The 17,033-nt window shown below is 41.9% G+C and overlaps 1 protein-coding gene across 6 annotated transcripts in view; it reads right to left on the bottom strand.

The window, feature by feature from the left end:
* Window positions 1-1,461: 1,461 nt before the first annotated feature.
* Ltbp1 (latent transforming growth factor beta binding protein 1) overlaps window positions 1,462-17,033 on the bottom strand; it is a 401,517-nt gene continuing 385,945 nt past the window's right edge. For all 6 annotated transcript variants that reach the window (XM_027933415.2, XM_071601479.1, XM_071601480.1 and 3 more), the window contains 3 exons: window positions 8,181-8,303; window positions 4,119-4,268; window positions 1,462-2,948 (listed from right to left, as the gene is read on the bottom strand). In XM_027933415.2, coding sequence (XP_027789216.2) covers window positions 2,767-2,948; window positions 4,119-4,268; window positions 8,181-8,303 — 455 coding nt within the window. In that variant the 3' untranslated portion in view covers window positions 1,462-2,766. The remainder of the gene's footprint in view (window positions 2,949-4,118; window positions 4,269-8,180; window positions 8,304-17,033) is intronic.

The raw sequence follows: 17,033 nt of genomic DNA, 5'->3' as shown, positions 1-17,033 counted from the left end.
GGGCGGGGCGGCCCCACCGGATCGTTTTCGTGAAAGCTGCAATTAGGCGAAGTGGAGTTCATTAAGGGAGCGGGAGGGATGAGGCCCCGGCTGCTGGTGAGGCCATAATGAGACTCAGTCTCTTCTGTTGGGCTGCAGATCCAGAAGACCCTGGCCTGGGGCTCGAGCTGGAACGTTCCAGCCTCCCGGGGGCCGGGGGACGAGGAGAGTCTGCCTGGTGGTGGGGCACAGCCTCGGTGCAAGGGTGTGGGTGACAGCAGCCCACTAGAGCTCCCGCGTGGCAGGCACCTCCCCAGGCCCTCGGTGTCCCACCCACTCAATGCCCCAACCCCAGTGCACCACGAGGGACAGCCATGACAGGATGAGCCAGCCATGAATCTGCATTTGCGGGCAAACGGGAAAACGAGCTCCTAAATGACTTTCTGTTTTGAAAAAGGGCCCACAGTCCCTCCGAGGGCTTGGAGGCCGGGTGCAGCTCAGAGGCAGGGTGCTCTGCACGCACGAGGCCCCAGCCTCCATCCCCAGCGCGGCAAAAAACACCAGCAAACAAACCACGAAGACCTTGAAACCCAGCTGTGGGGTGGCCCTGCCTGCCAGGTCCGAGTCCCCCACTTCGCCTCCTAGTTCTTAAAGCAGAGGGACAGCTTCCCGTTGTGCCCTGCGTCCAGGCCCCACACCTGACTCTCACCTGCCCAGGGCTCCCCACCTGATGGGGTTAGAAGATAGGTTAGAAGTTGACACAAGTCTCACTGGACTTAAAGGTTTCAAGGTGCTGACCAGGCTCATTTCTTTCTGGAGGCTTTAGGGAAAGCTTCTTTTTCCAGTTGCCCGCATTCTTTGGCTAGTGCCGCCTTTCTGCTTCCTCCATCTTTAAAGCTTGAGATGGCAGATTGAGTCTTTTTCCACTTTGCATCTGACATCTTCCCTATTCACAACTTTCTCTGATTCTCTTCTGCCGCCTTCTATTTTTAAGGTTCTCTTTTTTTGTAAAGGACCTTTGTGATCATTTTGAGCTCAACCATATAACTTATATTCTATATCCAGAATAATCTCCTCATTTTAAGGCCAGCTGATTAGCAATCTTATCTGAAACCTTACTTCTCCTTTGCTCAACAGGTTCCTAGGAGTAGGACACAGATATCTGAAGTGCGATTATTCTGCTTACTATAGATAGAAAAAAAGCAAAGCCCTAAGGGAAATGTTAAATTGGGGGATTTTTCTGCACAATGTGTGCCTGTACCTAGTTTTTTGTTGTTGTTGTTGTTCTTGTTGTTTTAAACACAGATGCTATAATTAAATGAAAATGGATTCTGAATTTCAGTTTAAGTTAGGAAAAAATTGCATTACTCTTGATGTGGATTAAGTAAGCAAGGAATGGAACTTTGAAAGTTATTGTTCATTAGTCTTGTGATACACGTCTGTCTTAGTTTGCTAGAGCTGCTGTAACAAAGCACCACAGACTAGATGGTTTAAACAAATTTATTTTCTCACAATTTTGGACTCTAAAAGGTCAAGATCAAGATTTTAGCAGAGCTGATTTCCTTCTTCTTTTTTTCCCTGAGGCCTCTCCTTTGTTTGTAAGTGGTCATCTTCTCCCTGTATCTTCACAAGTCCTCTCCTCTGTGTGTGTCTGTGTCTGTAGCAGTTCTTCATAAGCATACCAGCCATATTGGATATGGCTCACCCCATTGACTTTATTTAACATTAATGATCCTATCTCCAGCACATTCTCAAGTATTGAGGGTTAGAACTTTAACAAATGAATTTTAGATGGGGGGAAACAATGCAGCCCTTAACAACATCTAACTAATGATTAACTTGTGATTAACTTGAAAAAAAAATCTACATTAATAGAAGATCATTGTTTTTGTTAGATTGGGGGTAGCTTGATGGGATACAAGGTGTTAAGATGCACTCACTGACAATCACTCTCAGGTAGAATTTTTTCTACAAAAATGGTGATTTATTTTGCTTTAACATACAATGTTAAGTATATTGGAGATCATCAAGTTTTGAAAATTTGCTGGACTTACTTTACATATCACAATACTATTGTAAGCTCCTAAATTCTTCCATCTCAATGTATCCAATTGAAACCTGCTAGCAGCTTGGCTTAGAATGGACAGGAAGATCAGACAACACACTGAAAATATCAAGTTTTGTTTTTTTTCTCCAAATGTGTATAAAAGTTTTGAAACAAGATCACTGCCTGCTCCACAGGACAGACAATTTTAATTTTAAAAATGCTCCAGACCAGGAATAGCAGAACCCCGTGTCACAATACTTATAATACAGCTTAACAATATTTTATCAAACTTTTGCAGTTGAGATTTAAAAAAAAAAAAAAAAACAAAGAAAAAGAAAAACAGTAGCCAAGGAACTGCATAACCAAAAAATGAAAATTATATAAAACATTTCCACCACTATTTAAATGCCAAATTTAAGCAATAGAAAAAAAAACCAACTAAACAACATAATAATACAAACTTCTGTTTAAAATAACAGCACTGTTCTGCCTCTTTTCCATTGAATTTTACATATGAACAGACTATATATACTGGTTTTTCAGAGAAATGTCCTTTTGGTCTGTTAACACCAGTCAGGCTCATACCAAATCCTCTCATTGTCTTTGGAGGATGCACAACTCTCTGCTGTTTCCGTATTTCCAACATTCTGGATTAGGTGCAATATCTCAAGTATAATACATTTCTCCCTTTTCCTTTACACAGTGCAGAGTATATGGGCTTAGGTTACGTAGATTCTCTTTTACTCCAGGTCACTGTCTTTTTCTAAATTCAAGGCTGTATTCAACGGAGTGCAGTAGTTGGGCTTGTCAGAAGGGACGTAGCCTGGCAGACACAAACATTTGTAGGAACCTTCTGTGTTAATGCACTTGGCATTCTTGCAGAGAGACATCCTGTTGTTCAACTCGTCGCATTCATTTACATCTGCAATAAGCCAAACCATGCAGGTCAACAATCTTTAAGATCACTCCTTAGAGAAACCCAACCTACACTCAATGAGAAGCATTCAGGTACCTACCTCCCCACCAACCATAGTCTGTATGGACTTTTCTATTATGGTCTGTTTCAATCGTGATCTTAAGGTAGATATCGGGGAGGTTCTAGAATGTCTTTCCCTGATATTTAATATAACATGAACATTTTTTTTATCTTGACACTTTATAGCCAAACCTCAAGAAAGTTGGAGGAACCATATTACTTCAAAATTCCTTCCCAAATTTTAGGACTGATCGATTTATGAAAAGGAACCAAGTGAGCAAGCAGAGAACTCTCAGGGAAGCCTCTCTAGAGCCTTCTATTCTGACACTCTCTGATATCTTTCCACACGAGTTCTGTTTCGATGCCAAGTGCCCAAAACACCTGTAAGAACCTAGGCTACATGTTTTCCAGACCCACCACAAATTAAAAATCACAAAAATCTTTGGTGGGCAAAGTGAACACTTCTGGAAGGAGAAGAAAAATAGCAGAAGTGTCAAGTCACAGGTCTTTTATCCAACGCAAACAGGGCCTAAAAGACATCAGAGTTACACAGAAGATGCCAAATGCATATTTCCTATTCACCTCAAAAGTGGGAGGTGGGGGTGAAAGATGGTTTCAGTAGAAGTTTTATCCAAAATGATATGGAAGCAATATATTTTTGAGATATCTACTCTCCTTTCTGTCTGTATCAAGTATTCAGTAGTCATTTCCTGTTGCATAGTCAAAAGCTAAATTTAAGAGTCAAAGTAATTACCTGGGATATTCTTGCCTTTCCTCCATATTTACCACTCTGAATTTATTTATTTTTTTCATGTGCAGAGCTTGGGATTGAACCCAGGGCTTACATCTACTGGGCTAGAACCCTGAGCTATGCCTCTGACCCCACTCACTGTAGGTTCTTAAATGAGGTATCAACCTTTATTTTAATTGTACAAAATACAGAACATAAAAGTGACCATGTTAACCATTTTTAACTGTACTGTGCAGTGGCATTAAGTACAGTTAATGATACTGTATTTAATGCAATCTCCAGGACTTTTCTCATCTTCCCAAACTGATACTACAAATATATCTTCAATGTACTCAACTGACTGGGGTCTGGCCACTCATTCTTACCAACACAGGTCATCTTGGCCATATCCAAGTGGTACCCATCAAAGCAATCACACGTGTAACCTTCCTGGACCCTCACACAGCGGCCATTCTCACATCCATTGAGGATGCCACATTCCTCAGCCTGTAACTCCTCGAAGCTATTTAAAAAACCTAGAAAGAAACAACAGGAGCCAGATTAGAAATTTTCAGCCCTCCTATATACTGTTTAACTGTATTATTATTAAGGTTAAGGTTCATTGTACATTCAAGATACCTTCAAGCTAGTATTAGAATTTAAGTCAATACTAAATAAAGCCCTGCCAAATATTAAGCATATAAAGCATATAAATATTTAAAATATTGTATACGTTGTACAGAATTGTCCCACATCTTGAATTTTGAAGTTTTATATTAAAAATCACATAAAATGAGAAAGCAAGTATGGTTTTTGGCTTCGCTCTTAATTATGAAAAATGTTCATTTCCAAATTCCTAAGTTGTCAGAATGGCAAATGTCAGAAAATCTTTCAGGAACCAATGGGATTCACAATCAGAGCTCAGCAGGCATTTGCTAAAAAGCTCCATGAGAGTGTGAGGACATGCTTCTTCAATGGGGGTTTGCAAGACCATAGAAAAGCCAGGCTGGCCTTTCTCAGTGTCTGTTTGCTCTGGCTTTGGAAAGGGCCTTACACAAGGGATCAAAGGCTGAAGGCAGTAAAAAGGATTCCAAACATCCTGATAAATGGGAAAGGACATCAGACTTGTGTTTAGAAAACCAAAAGGCTTTTAAAAAGGAAACAAAGAAACTCTTGTTTGGCTCTTTTTATTGTTTAGAAACTAGCTCTGAATCAGTTTGAAGACATTTAGAGTTGGAATAATATAAAAACAATTTAACTAGGCATTGAGAGTGTTTAGCCCGCTTTCTAGAAAGGAAAGTTGTAAATATAAATCTACAATGACCCAAGAACACCACTACGCATCTCGGCTCCACACCATAAATTTCCTTCAGAAAAAATAGTGCAGAAAGTTCTCGCTGTATTTCTATCTGGCCTTTGAAGTGATTCTTCAGTGGAACCACAGGGGGCAGCAAAATATTGCTCTGGAGGAAAGGCTATAAGGTCTAAGTTGGTGCCTTTAAAAGTTAAGTAACATGTACATGCATGATGGGCTCTTTTCAAAAATTTAAAGGGAAAAGAAATATTACAGGCTATCCAGAATATGACAGCAGATACCCAAAGCCAGTTTGAGAAATGCTTACTTAAGAAAATGAAGTCTTTCTACAAAATACTTCAAAATTCAATGTATAACCAAAAAAATCATTTATACTTTATAGCTAGTAAAATTATTTTTTATTGCAGAAATTAAGACATGAAACACCCATACACAACAAGGAGATAATACTTGTTTAGGCTTCTAAACAGGTAAGCAGGCTCGATGCCTGTTTTTGTACACACTGCCATTGGCTAACAGGACTGTCTGTAGCTGCTTTAGTGGTATCAGGGAAGAGTTGAATAAGTACAACAGAGACCATAGGGACTGTGAATTCTAAAAACATCACTACGTGGCCCTTCATTATGAAAATATGTTCATCTCTGCTCTAATAAATTGCAGTTTTAGGAAACTGCTGCAGCTGAAGGTAACAGAGATGGTGACCATAAGGTGATGAGGAACCTCCCACAGCCTCCTCTGTTACCATCTGTTCAATCTGCTCCTCTCCGCAGCAGGGCCCCAAAACCCTTGCTGCTAATCAGAAAACTGGCTGGGGAGGGGGAGAGATTTCTTTGCAACTTGTAAGACCTTTAAAGGCCATTATAGAGTCCAAACCGTAACTATATATCAACTTCCTATATGGCTTGATGTGACACCAAAATGTTTACTTATCATTTTTAGTGAATTATAAAAAGAAAAGAAAAAGAGCTTTAGTCCAATGTCAGCATTAGAAAGAAGGTCCATAAACTAGAACAAAATTAAAAATCCTGGAATCAGATCTATAATATGAAGGAGGCTACACACATAAAAGCCATGGGTTGCACGAGAGTTGCAAACAGACTGTTTTCTGGATTTATGGAGCAAACTAGGATTTCATTCAATCTTGATATTCCTTTTTTTAATGTAAATGTTTACTGACCTTGAACTCATGCAGTGATGTGTATAAACTACAGGTGCTCAGTTTTCTGGCTGTGAGCACCTTCAGCACCATTTCACGAGGTAGAACAAGGTCAAATGTTGCTAACCCATGGCATTAGAAGGCAGGATGGGGGTTACCCTCAGGTAGCCTGGGAAAGGGCACCAGTTCTTGATCTGGCTGCTATTCAACCTAGCTGGATTAGTGGAATACTGTTTCCATGCATGTTCTAAGGCATTCCCAATCCTGCTGGGTGATCAGTACACAGCATCCTTTGAAAGAGTGTAGGCTGTGCTGTCTCAAAATAAGCCAAGTTGGTATATTGATTATTTCAAGCTGAAATCACTTGAGGAACTGTCACTTCAGAATGGGCCTATTTTCCCCCACATGCAGCAGGCCATAAGGATTCTTTCGGGAGGAATGACCTTCACATACCCAATGTTGGAAAACAGCCTGATCACCAGAGGTTGGTGATGGGAGCTACAGAGAACCTGGATAAACAAATTTTGAAATGTCTCTTGTCTTCCACTAGCCTCTGTGTTCCCCTCCCAGACATTCCTTAGTAACATCCCTAGAACTTACTATCCTAGTTCAGATAGCCTTTCATCTCATCATTTCCTTCACTAATTTACTGTTCTTTGTCTTAAAAAAAAAAAAAAAAACTCTAAAAGCATCATGCTTTGGTCAATTCTTCTTACTGCTCTCTTGGAGAGATCCCCAGGTACATGTAAGTTTAACAAAACGATTATGCTTCTCTCCTGTTCATCAGCACTTGTATTAACTGGATTCTTAGATCTAGCCAAAGAGACCACGTAGGAACTAGGGGGAGCAGGTGGGGCCTTCCCTCCCCTATGCCTTAAAGAACCAAAGGTCAGGAGGAAGAGGGAAAAGACCAGGAGAAGGGGAAAAGAAAAAGCTCTTTTGACTTGGAATGGAAAGAGTCTCCAAATGCAACCACAGCACCCCTGGAGCTCCTCAAGGGCCCAGTCCTAGAGGACTGGCTTTCTGTACCAGCGATTAGGCCCAGAAGAAAAGGCTTCATGTACTTTGTGATTCAGCAGCATCCCTAAAGTCCTACCTCCAAAGTCCACAGGGACTCCTTGTCTGAGACTGTGGCAAAGCTACACCTGGGATGCGTGCCCCCTTGGGATGAGGATGGGCTCCTGAACTAGCACTCCCTATCTCCCCATTACTGTTCTTGTAGTGAGACAATTTATTATCTGCCAATATTTCATTGTGAACTGCTCATTTTTCAGACTAGAAGTCCTTATTCTCGACTTGAAAGCTCTGAAGTTCCCCGTGCAAACATCAAGCCTGTGGGTGAGGCTCATCAGCCAGGGCCTCGGCCCACACTCCAGGACGTTTCCTTCCCTAGGGGAGCGGGGAGAATGCTGTTGGCACATACTCACTCCCACCTCCCCCAGAAGAGCTCTGCTCACGAATCCAGAAAAAAAGCTGGCACACATCATTTCTTACTTAATAAATCCCCTCACAAGTGTATTCTCAAAATTCATTTCTGACCAAGACAGCTGTTTTTCTTTGTTTGACCTCCCACTCTAAAACACTTGTAAAGATCAACTTGGTTCAGTTAACATTTGTCATTTCCTCGTATAAAACAAAGGCTACAATACAACCAGGCTGTCAAGGAAACCCTGGAACTAGGCCACCTCCTACCATGAAAAGAAATGATTTTGCTGTAACAATTGTAACAATAAGATCATGTTTGTTACCGAAAGGAAAGTGAACACAGCAGTGCCCCGGACCAGCAAGACCAATCATGAACTCCTTGGTTCTCAGGATCAAGCGTGGGGACAGGTCACTCAGAGGCCTCAGTAGAACCAGCCTTCTGAGCCTGGTAAATCTCCATTCCAAGCAAGTTCCCAAGGATCACATTTTGAGAACCACTGAGTAATCTTTAATCACAATTCAATTTCAAAATAACCAAAGAGTTTTGCTTACGGTCCTGGATGAAGTAGGGATCGGCTTCTGGAGCATACTGTTCACTAAAGTCGACCAAGGCGTCCCGTCCATACGGCTGCCGGCGACCGGTCACAGGGATGTTACACAGCTGGGCGTAGTCATCTAGGAAGGAAAGGACAGGCAGTAGCGTGAGACCTAGTGGGTGCTGGATCACACCCGGACATACCCCTCACAGCTCAGCAGCAGGGTCTCCACCGTCTCCACCTCTCACACTCTGCTGCCCCTGGGACCCTGAAGACATTTCTACAGGAACTTTATAAGAATACTGTGGAGCATAATTAATAGTTGAGGAACAATTGGTAGAACACATCCCAGAATGGTAAGGAACTGAGGTGAGCCATCGGGGAGAGTGCTTTGGGCCTGTTGAAAGAATGACTTGTTTTGTTTTGTTTTTTTAATTATCAAAACAAAAAACATCTTTAAGGGATAAGAGGTCATTCTTAAGGGCAGTTACTTTTTCACACACTAGAAATAGGAAAGATGTACCACTCAACCCAATCCAAGTCAGGATGCTCCAGTTCCCTGGCTTGAATGGAGTAGCCACTGTCATAACTCTATTATGGCACTGTATAATTCTGCAGAGCTTACGAATAGCATTACAGCTGTGATCACATTAATGAGGGTAAGTGTGATGGTGGTGACGATAATAGCAGCTAACAGCTGTGTAGTGCTTGCTGTACGTAGGTATTATTCTAAGCATTTAACACACAAGTCCTCTAAAATACCACCCTCAGAAGAGGTTCTATCTTCCCGCATTTCACCAATGTGTAAATAAAGGCACAGAGTGGTGAACTCACAGTTGCTATGTGGCAGTACCAGATCAGAAGTCAGAAACGAAGCTCTAGAGTGCTCACTCGGAACATTCGTCTCTCCTTCAACCATCTCCGCTCCTCTGGAACTCTGTCCTTACCTTCTCTGCACCCCAGCTAGATTCACCTGCGGCTACCACTTCCTGAGGCCACAGTCCCACTCCACACTGGGCCAGCTGTTAGACCCCTAAACTTCCTTTCAGGACCCAGCACACAGCACCTTGCTTGGAGTTCCTGAGCCTTAAATGCATGTCATGATCTCAGATTCTCCCCTGCAGTTGAGAGAAGTTGTTTAGAAAGGTGAGCTTCCTGTGCTGAATGTATAATTTAAAGGAAATACTCTGTCCAAGGATACCTCTAGCAGCTGGTCAAAGTTCTGGGGCTCCCCAAGGTCAACAGCTCTACTAGGACTGTGAGAGGCAGGACGAGCAGCAGACCCCAGGACAGACATCTTGGGGCACAGAAGGCAACAGTCACACTTGCCTAGAGATTTCCTCTCTTTTGGAATGTTCCAGACTAAAAACAACACTAAAGCAACAGTGTGAATTCTGAAGAAGCCTTTAATCCCTTTGCTTAAGTTACCTGAGGCGTGAGGGTGAGGAGTCAGAGGTGTGTCACTTGTATCCACACATGCACACACACAATTCCATTCTCTCTGAGACCCACACAAAGGAAGCATGAAGTTCATAAAAGATTTTGAACCCCTGGATAGTGGTTGCCCCTGCTTACAGTTTTCCTTATGTAGAAAAATCACAGGAATGACATCCAGACCCCAGACATCCCCAGCACTTTTGCATGAAACCATTCAGTGAGAAATATTAATTTCATTAAGGAAATGGCTGAACCCGTAAGATCATCTTTGGCTTAAAAAAAAATTACAACTTCAAACAGAGAGTATAAATGGTTGTCAGTTCTGCTTGAAGTTTGAAATTCTTTGGGGGGCTTTCCCTCGAGAGGGAGATGGCTCAAATGTTTACAAGTTTCAAGAGCTGAGGTCATCTTCTCTCATGGCTTTATATACATTTGTTGCACATGTGAAAGGGAGACTTGTTCAACATATCGAAGCCACAGTAGGATCAAGAGTGGATTTTAAAATGAATTCATTCATGTACTTAGTTTGTAAAACTAAATCCAGAGATGGCTAAGAATCCTCCCCTCAGATATCTGTCCGTCATCAGGGAAGCCTCGCCGAGACTTGAGGTCACAGAAAGGGCCTGGCCAGGGCTGCCCAGTCCTCAGTCCTGTGTCTCCTCCACCAAATAAACAAAACCACCTTGATGTTCCGAGCTCTCTCCATCTAGCAATACCAAAGTAAAGGAACTCAATATAAAAGGGAAGAGGAAAAGAAGGCTTTTATTCCTGTGCAATGTTCAGAAACAGCTTCCTGCAAAAGTTGTTCCCAACTCTAACTATGACCAGGAGTTACATGAAGGGAAAAGATATTTGGGATTGATTTTAAAGGGCTTACCCAAAGGCATTGTGAAAGGAAAGTAAGTTGAGTCTGGAAACTACCAAGTGGTTCCTAAAGAAGGCGTCTGATTTGACTCAGGCTGGTGAGGGAGCAGCAGAGAGAAACAGTGGGGTGGTACCTCTGGGACTCACTGTATCTTCTTTCTCCTCCTTCTGCACTCCCCACCATGCATTTTTATTCTTACAACTGAAGAAATGGTTGACCGTCATGGCTTCACTTTCTCCAGTCCATGAAGTGGCCAGACTTCAAGACAATTTTGGTCAGTTACCCATACATCATTTCTGCATTACATACACTCTCTCTTGTATTTGAAGATGCTCTGCATCCCATCATCACTAGGATATGTATTTTGAATTATTTTTCTGGGAGCATGGATGGGTCCATCCTAATCTATCCATGCTGCCTCTTCTGTGGCGCACATCTGCTCTGATTCCTGGCCAGGGTCAAGGGTGAAGTAAGTGTGGGAATATGGAAAGAATGTGGGCTTTGGAGGCAGGAACTAGGGGCTCCAGTCCTGATTGTACTGCTTAATTTCTGGCTTAGTAATGTTGGGCAGGCCTCAGTTTCCATAGCTATCACACAGGGATAATAATTCTTACTTGTCCACCTCTGTGTTACTGACATGAAAAATGAGATAATGTTATTGAACTCTTCATAAATTCTGAAGCACCAAGAAAACAGACGTTATCATTTTTTCTTGTAGGTGAAAGTCCCTACTAAACATCTGGAAACAAATGGAGATTTTTCAGAGACAGTATTACAATAAGTGACTGATACACAGTTTAATGTTAAGACCCAAAGTTGTCAATTTGCAAAGAAATGTACAGTAAATTAAGAGCAAGTTTCCATAGTCCAGGTATTTTAAAAAAATTTTTTTTTGGTTAACTTTATTCCAAGATTATTTGGAGTTTTTACACAGATGAAGGCAAACTCTAGCTCAGTAAATAAAGAAAAAATAGTCCTTGCAAACTTCATGTTCAACAACAAGGCACAAAATTGCTGATTGCCTTGGCCAATTTAACTATTCTGATAAAGAATGACCAGCAGCCCATTTTAACATTAGACCAATGGAACTCAAATTATTGAGAAAAGAGGATGTTCACTAATTCTTGGCACATGCTTGAACAGATTGGAAAGGTCTTGAGTGGAGAGCAGGTTTACAGGGGAGAGTGTTATTTATCTTCCAGGGGGGCAAAGGGGACAGCACAGAACATTCAGACAAGTTTTGGGCAAGGTGTCTTCTTCAGAATCTTGAAATAGACAACCTTCTAGCATTTGCTGGGCCTCTGTGTGCCTAGGGCTGGGTCACTGCTATGGGGATGGCAGTGAATTGTGGCTGGCTCAGGTAGGGAGACCAAGAAGAGCAGATCCCTGACTTATTTCCACAACTTCCCATGAGAACTGTGAGAATCTCCTGGCTGCTGCATCCTCCAGCTCAGCGTGTGGACATGCACACATATTTTCTGTCCTTAGAGTCTCTTTCCTTTTCCAAAACACCCCTTACTTATGCACGTTAGCAACAATGAATCACCCAGTTGTCAGGGGCTCGGTGCAGAGGAGCAGTTGCTTAGCGGGGCCTGTCCTGGAAGGCACACTTGGTGAAACAGTGCTGTTTCTGAGAGCCCATACACTGTGTCCGTCTGGAACCTCACCAAACACCAACATGAAATGAACAGGAAAGGGAACTATTGACACCTCACAGTCCCTCCTCCACCATGGTATTTCCCTCCTCCCCAAGCACAAATGCTCAGCTCTCGATCAAAGCTATGAAGGGGACACGTGGGGTGGTATGGGACACCATCCCTGAGTGCTCTGAACAAGATCCAGGCCACTGATCACACTAATTTCCCTGGCATAGCAGATTCGTATGACAGATGGTACTGCTTTGATTTTTTTACTTTAAATTAAAAAAAAAAAAAAAAAAAAGGTTTTTTAAACTACCCCCTAGAGCCGGTAGGTCTGGGGCCTCTGCTGTCAGCAGCAATGGGAAGCACATTACTATATCCTGGCAGGATGTCTCCGTTGTTGGTGACACACACATCTGCAGGGCTGGTCTGGACAGTCACATGTCACAGTGCCACTCTGGCATGTGAGGAAAGTGGGAGGTGAAGTTTTAGTTCCATCTGAGGCAGATTAAATTCAGCTGCTCTCAGAAATGAAGCAGAGGCTACATCTCAGCCTCTACATAACCAGAACTAAAAATTCAGTGTCCTAGGGTTTGAACTGCATATGCAGGAGAAACAAGGACCAGTTCTTATTCATTGATAAAAACAGGTCATACTTGACTCAAATTTCTGCACAGGTGTTTTTCCCACAGGTTTAAACATGGATTATTAATTGAAAAGCTATAAAAATTTAAAAAGTTGACCAGTTACAGAATATTTCATCTGGTATGGTCAAGGAAGGTGACAGAGGTGCTTCTGCTGGTACTGAAATGACACTGTGGAATTGGACATCTGCCTGGGTGTCACTCCTTCTACTCCTTTTCAGAGAATTAACTCTTACCCTTGATCCCCACAGAATAGGAAGGGACCCTGTTTCCCCCAAATTAAAATGTGTGGAGTTACAACAGAGGATTGGATACTCTAAAAAGAGAAAAGACCTGTGGTCAAAAGACTTGGGTGCTAGCCAGGCATGGTGGTGCACACCTGTTATCCCAGCGGCTCTGGAGGCTGAGGCAGGAGGATCATGATATCAAAGCCAGCCTCAGAAAAATCAAGGCACTAAGTAGATCAGTGAGACCCTGTCTCTAAATGAAAATACGAAATAGATCTGGGGATGTGGCTCAGTGGTACGATGCCACTGAGTTCAATCCCTGGTAACCCCTCCTGCACCCCCCCCCCCAAAAAAAAAAAGACTTGGGTGCTAGTCTCAAATTCTCTACTTCCTATTTCCTTGTTCTGAAGGTGTTTCTTCACGCGTTAGTCCCTCCATCTACTGGACAGGATCATGGTACTCTGCTTCAGCTGTATGAAAGGTGTTCACTCACTGTTCAGTCAGGGACTTACGGAGTGGGCTCCTTCATTCATTCATACAACCAGAGGCTGAGAAGAGTATGAACAGATTCAGGTTGCGGGGAGGGGACAGATACAGCAATGGCAAACTAAGGCATGGAGCAACACCTGTTAGAACCACAGAAGTAACTTGGAAGAGCTGGGGGAACTTCACCTAAGAGGTGAGTGCCAGATGAAGAAGCAGAGAAAATGTTTGAGAGAGAGAGAGAGAGAGAGAGAGAGAGAGAGAGAGTGTGTGTGTGTGTGGGGGGTGCATGGGGGTTTGTGTCCCAGGCATATGTTACAGATAAGAAAGCATCAGGAAAACTGAAGTACCAGGCAATACTGGCTCCTGCAGGTCCCTGCTTAAGAACAACTGAACAAAGGAAAGCTAGCTAGCATGCACTGTTATGCTCCTCTGTGCCAGGCACTACACCCTTCTGTATTCAGTTTCATTTAAATCTCAGAACAACCCAAGAAATAACTGTAATTAGCTCCTTTTGTTTCCCATAAGAAAACCAAGGTTTATAACATTCCTTACCCAAGGTCAGGTAAAGAATTTGAACCTCAAATGGTCTCTCTGCCAAACCATGTTCTTCCTATTCCACAACTGTCCTTCTGACACCCTAGGAAAATTATTAAATGCGCTCCCCAGACCCCAAGCATCAGGTAAGTACTTCATTCGGCAATAAGCATTTGTGAGTAAAATTCCATGGAGAGTCATAACCATGATGCTGATGAGCTCAGCTCCACCAGGGTCAGCTCTATCATTAGCAGGATTTATGTTTATTGAATTTGCTCGATTTATTAGGTGAAAGAGATCAAATTGCTTAATGTTCAATTAAATTGTACTTGTTGAGGACAGGGAAGTAATGAAGTCTAAAGTTTTTGGCAGGGTTTATATTCTGTGGGACTCCTGAAACGCTAATGCTCTAAGGAAACTTGTGGCCATACACCAGCCAAGTTCTGCCCACCCCAGCCTCCGCCTGATGTTACCCTTTGAGTCCAGTCACTTCCTGCGTTGTCCAAAAGATGGCTATTTAGTGAGCCAGGCTGACACAGAGATTTGTTGGGCACAAATCCCCAAATGGAGGCTCCTTTTGTGTTCTAAAACCTGGATTTAAAAACTTCCAACCTGCTTCCTCTTTCATCAACTGTCAGGACAGGTAAACCAGTTCCGCCCCTTTCCTGGTCTTAGATTGTCACTTCAAAGTGATATTCAAAGAAGTCAACGAGAAGTTATTATCCATCAGGAGTGTATTTCATTTTTTCTTCATTAACTAAGAATTACTTAAAAACAGAAACTGGGCATGTGCTTAAAATAAAACCTTAGGTTGCTTTAGGTTATGTGAGTTTTTCTACCAGTTTTAAAAAAAATCTAGAAAAACAAAAAATACAGGGGAAGATGTGTTTTTTATATATTAATCCTGAGAGTCACCTAACCTGCCTTTAAACAATAAGGTGAAAAAACAAGACTAGAAAATCCCCCAGGTCCCTTCTAAACTTGCACATCCTATGATTCCAAACAGAAAACACTCTCACCATTAGGATGGGAAAACCATGGGAAGATAATTTGTCCTTGAAACTTGCAGCTGCAATATGAGATAATCAACACTAGATGGCACTGTTACCCCCAAGTGCTGCCCATCTGGAGGTTTTCAGAGTAATTGATTGACATGGAATTGAACAAACCAAAGGAAGCAGGCACAGGCTGCTCCAAGGAAACTGAGAATTAGAGACACTTAATGGTATTCTGAAGGTCAAGTCATTAACTAAAAATAATAAATTATTAAAACATGAGGATAAAGACAATTATGTTTTAAAGTATATTTTAACATTGCTTATTTTTCAAAGTTTTACAGCAGAGAAATCAAATTAATATCAAATATAGCTCTCAAGGTTTTGAAAAGATGAAGATGTTTCTCTGCATCTATAACCATTATTGGAAAAGCAAGTTTTGGGTAATTACTGTAACATTAAAATAACCCTAAACAGAGTCCATATGATTATTCATGAACATGTTTTTCATTCACTTATAAGAAATAAGACATTGCTGCTAAGTTGAAAACTGGAACTATTTTAAGATCTTTGATTTCTTTTATGATTTTTTTTAATACATTGCTATTCACCTTAACCTGAGATGACTCTCCTCTTCCCCCTGGATCTGTTTACAGTCCTAGTAGCTTCTACTTCTGGCAGTGATTTCTTTGGCTCTCCTTGGTAGGGGCTCAGAGGTTACCATGAATGTTATCTTCTGGGGTTGAGCAGTGTGCAACCAGCACAAATGTACATGAGAGCTCTGCCTGTCGCTGAGACTTGAAGTTCAGAAGGAAGCACAAAGGAAGGCTTCATTGTGTCAGGAATCCTCCCAATGAGCTACTCTTTTTGTAATTTGCTTCTTTCTTAAGGAATTGGCTACTGATGCTAAGCAAACCATGACCTTCCTAGCCTCTACTCCCCGCAAATTTGTGCAAATTCAAGGACCTGGTTGCTTTCTAAGCACTTTGTACATGCTTTTCTCTCAATCAACCAGGGCACAATCTATCCGAAGAGAGAGTAGATAAACTTTTCCTCACCCCTACTCTGCCAGGCTTGCCTGCTCTGGCCCTGAGGTCAGCATTTAAAAGCCAGTAGCCAGCAGCTTTGCTCTATCCATAGTTGTCTTATAAAAGGCTAAAAAGAGGTCAAAATCAATACACATTATTTGAGTTAAAAAAACCTCAATCAGGGAACAGACTTTAATAAACAAGCATGCGCAGAGGTATCCTCTCTTACTCCACTCTTCACCGTTCATCTTAGGGTATACTTCAACTATCCCTCCTATTCAAGAGGAAAAATCCCCCAGGAAATTGTATTTAACATATGTGAAAATAAAATTCACTACAGAACAAATCATTTAGTATAAGATGATACTGAAAGGGCATTTCTAAAACATCAAATGCCTATTCATACTCCCTGATTTCAAAGGAGAAAGAGTAGAAGCTGTTGTTACTTTTGAGATAAATCAGACTGCTTACTAATTAAAAGTGGGTTTTTTGATCACATTACTTTACATGCATGCCTTTATCTCTCCATTTTGGCTCAAAATTGGATTCTAATAGGCCATCAATGAGACTGATGAGACTGTAATCATATTGAAATTTATTTTCGAGTCCGGATATTTTATATGGTAGTGTGGCCAAATACTTTCCCAGCACCTCCATGTAGCATGGCTCTTGGAAAATAAATAGGAATCAAAGAGACACTCCTAAATCCAAGCTGTACAAATATTAAAATTTCAGAAGTGCTCATGTCGCCATGTATAATCTGTTCATCAAACTCCCCTCTCATTGGACTGCTCTGGTGACTGTTGTTGAGGACATTGGGACAATTGGCTCCAACCACTTTTCAACATGGAGTTCATGCGTATGTTAGCTGCCGTCTACCAATCCCCATTGGTCCTCTCTCACTGGTGTTCCACGTGCTCACTGATTCACCCATATCCAGGGAACTGGCTTTTGGGAACTGCAACTCACTCCATGACACTGGTGCAGAGTTTTGTCCTCACTAATTTAACAAG

The sequence above is a fragment of the Marmota flaviventris genome, chromosome 14 (assembly GCF_047511675.1).
Source record: "Marmota flaviventris isolate mMarFla1 chromosome 14, mMarFla1.hap1, whole genome shotgun sequence".
Lineage (NCBI taxonomy): Eukaryota > Metazoa > Chordata > Mammalia > Rodentia > Sciuridae > Marmota > Marmota flaviventris.
Note: the sequence above shows the minus strand (reverse complement) of the source record. Positions and strands in the feature narration are given on the sequence as shown.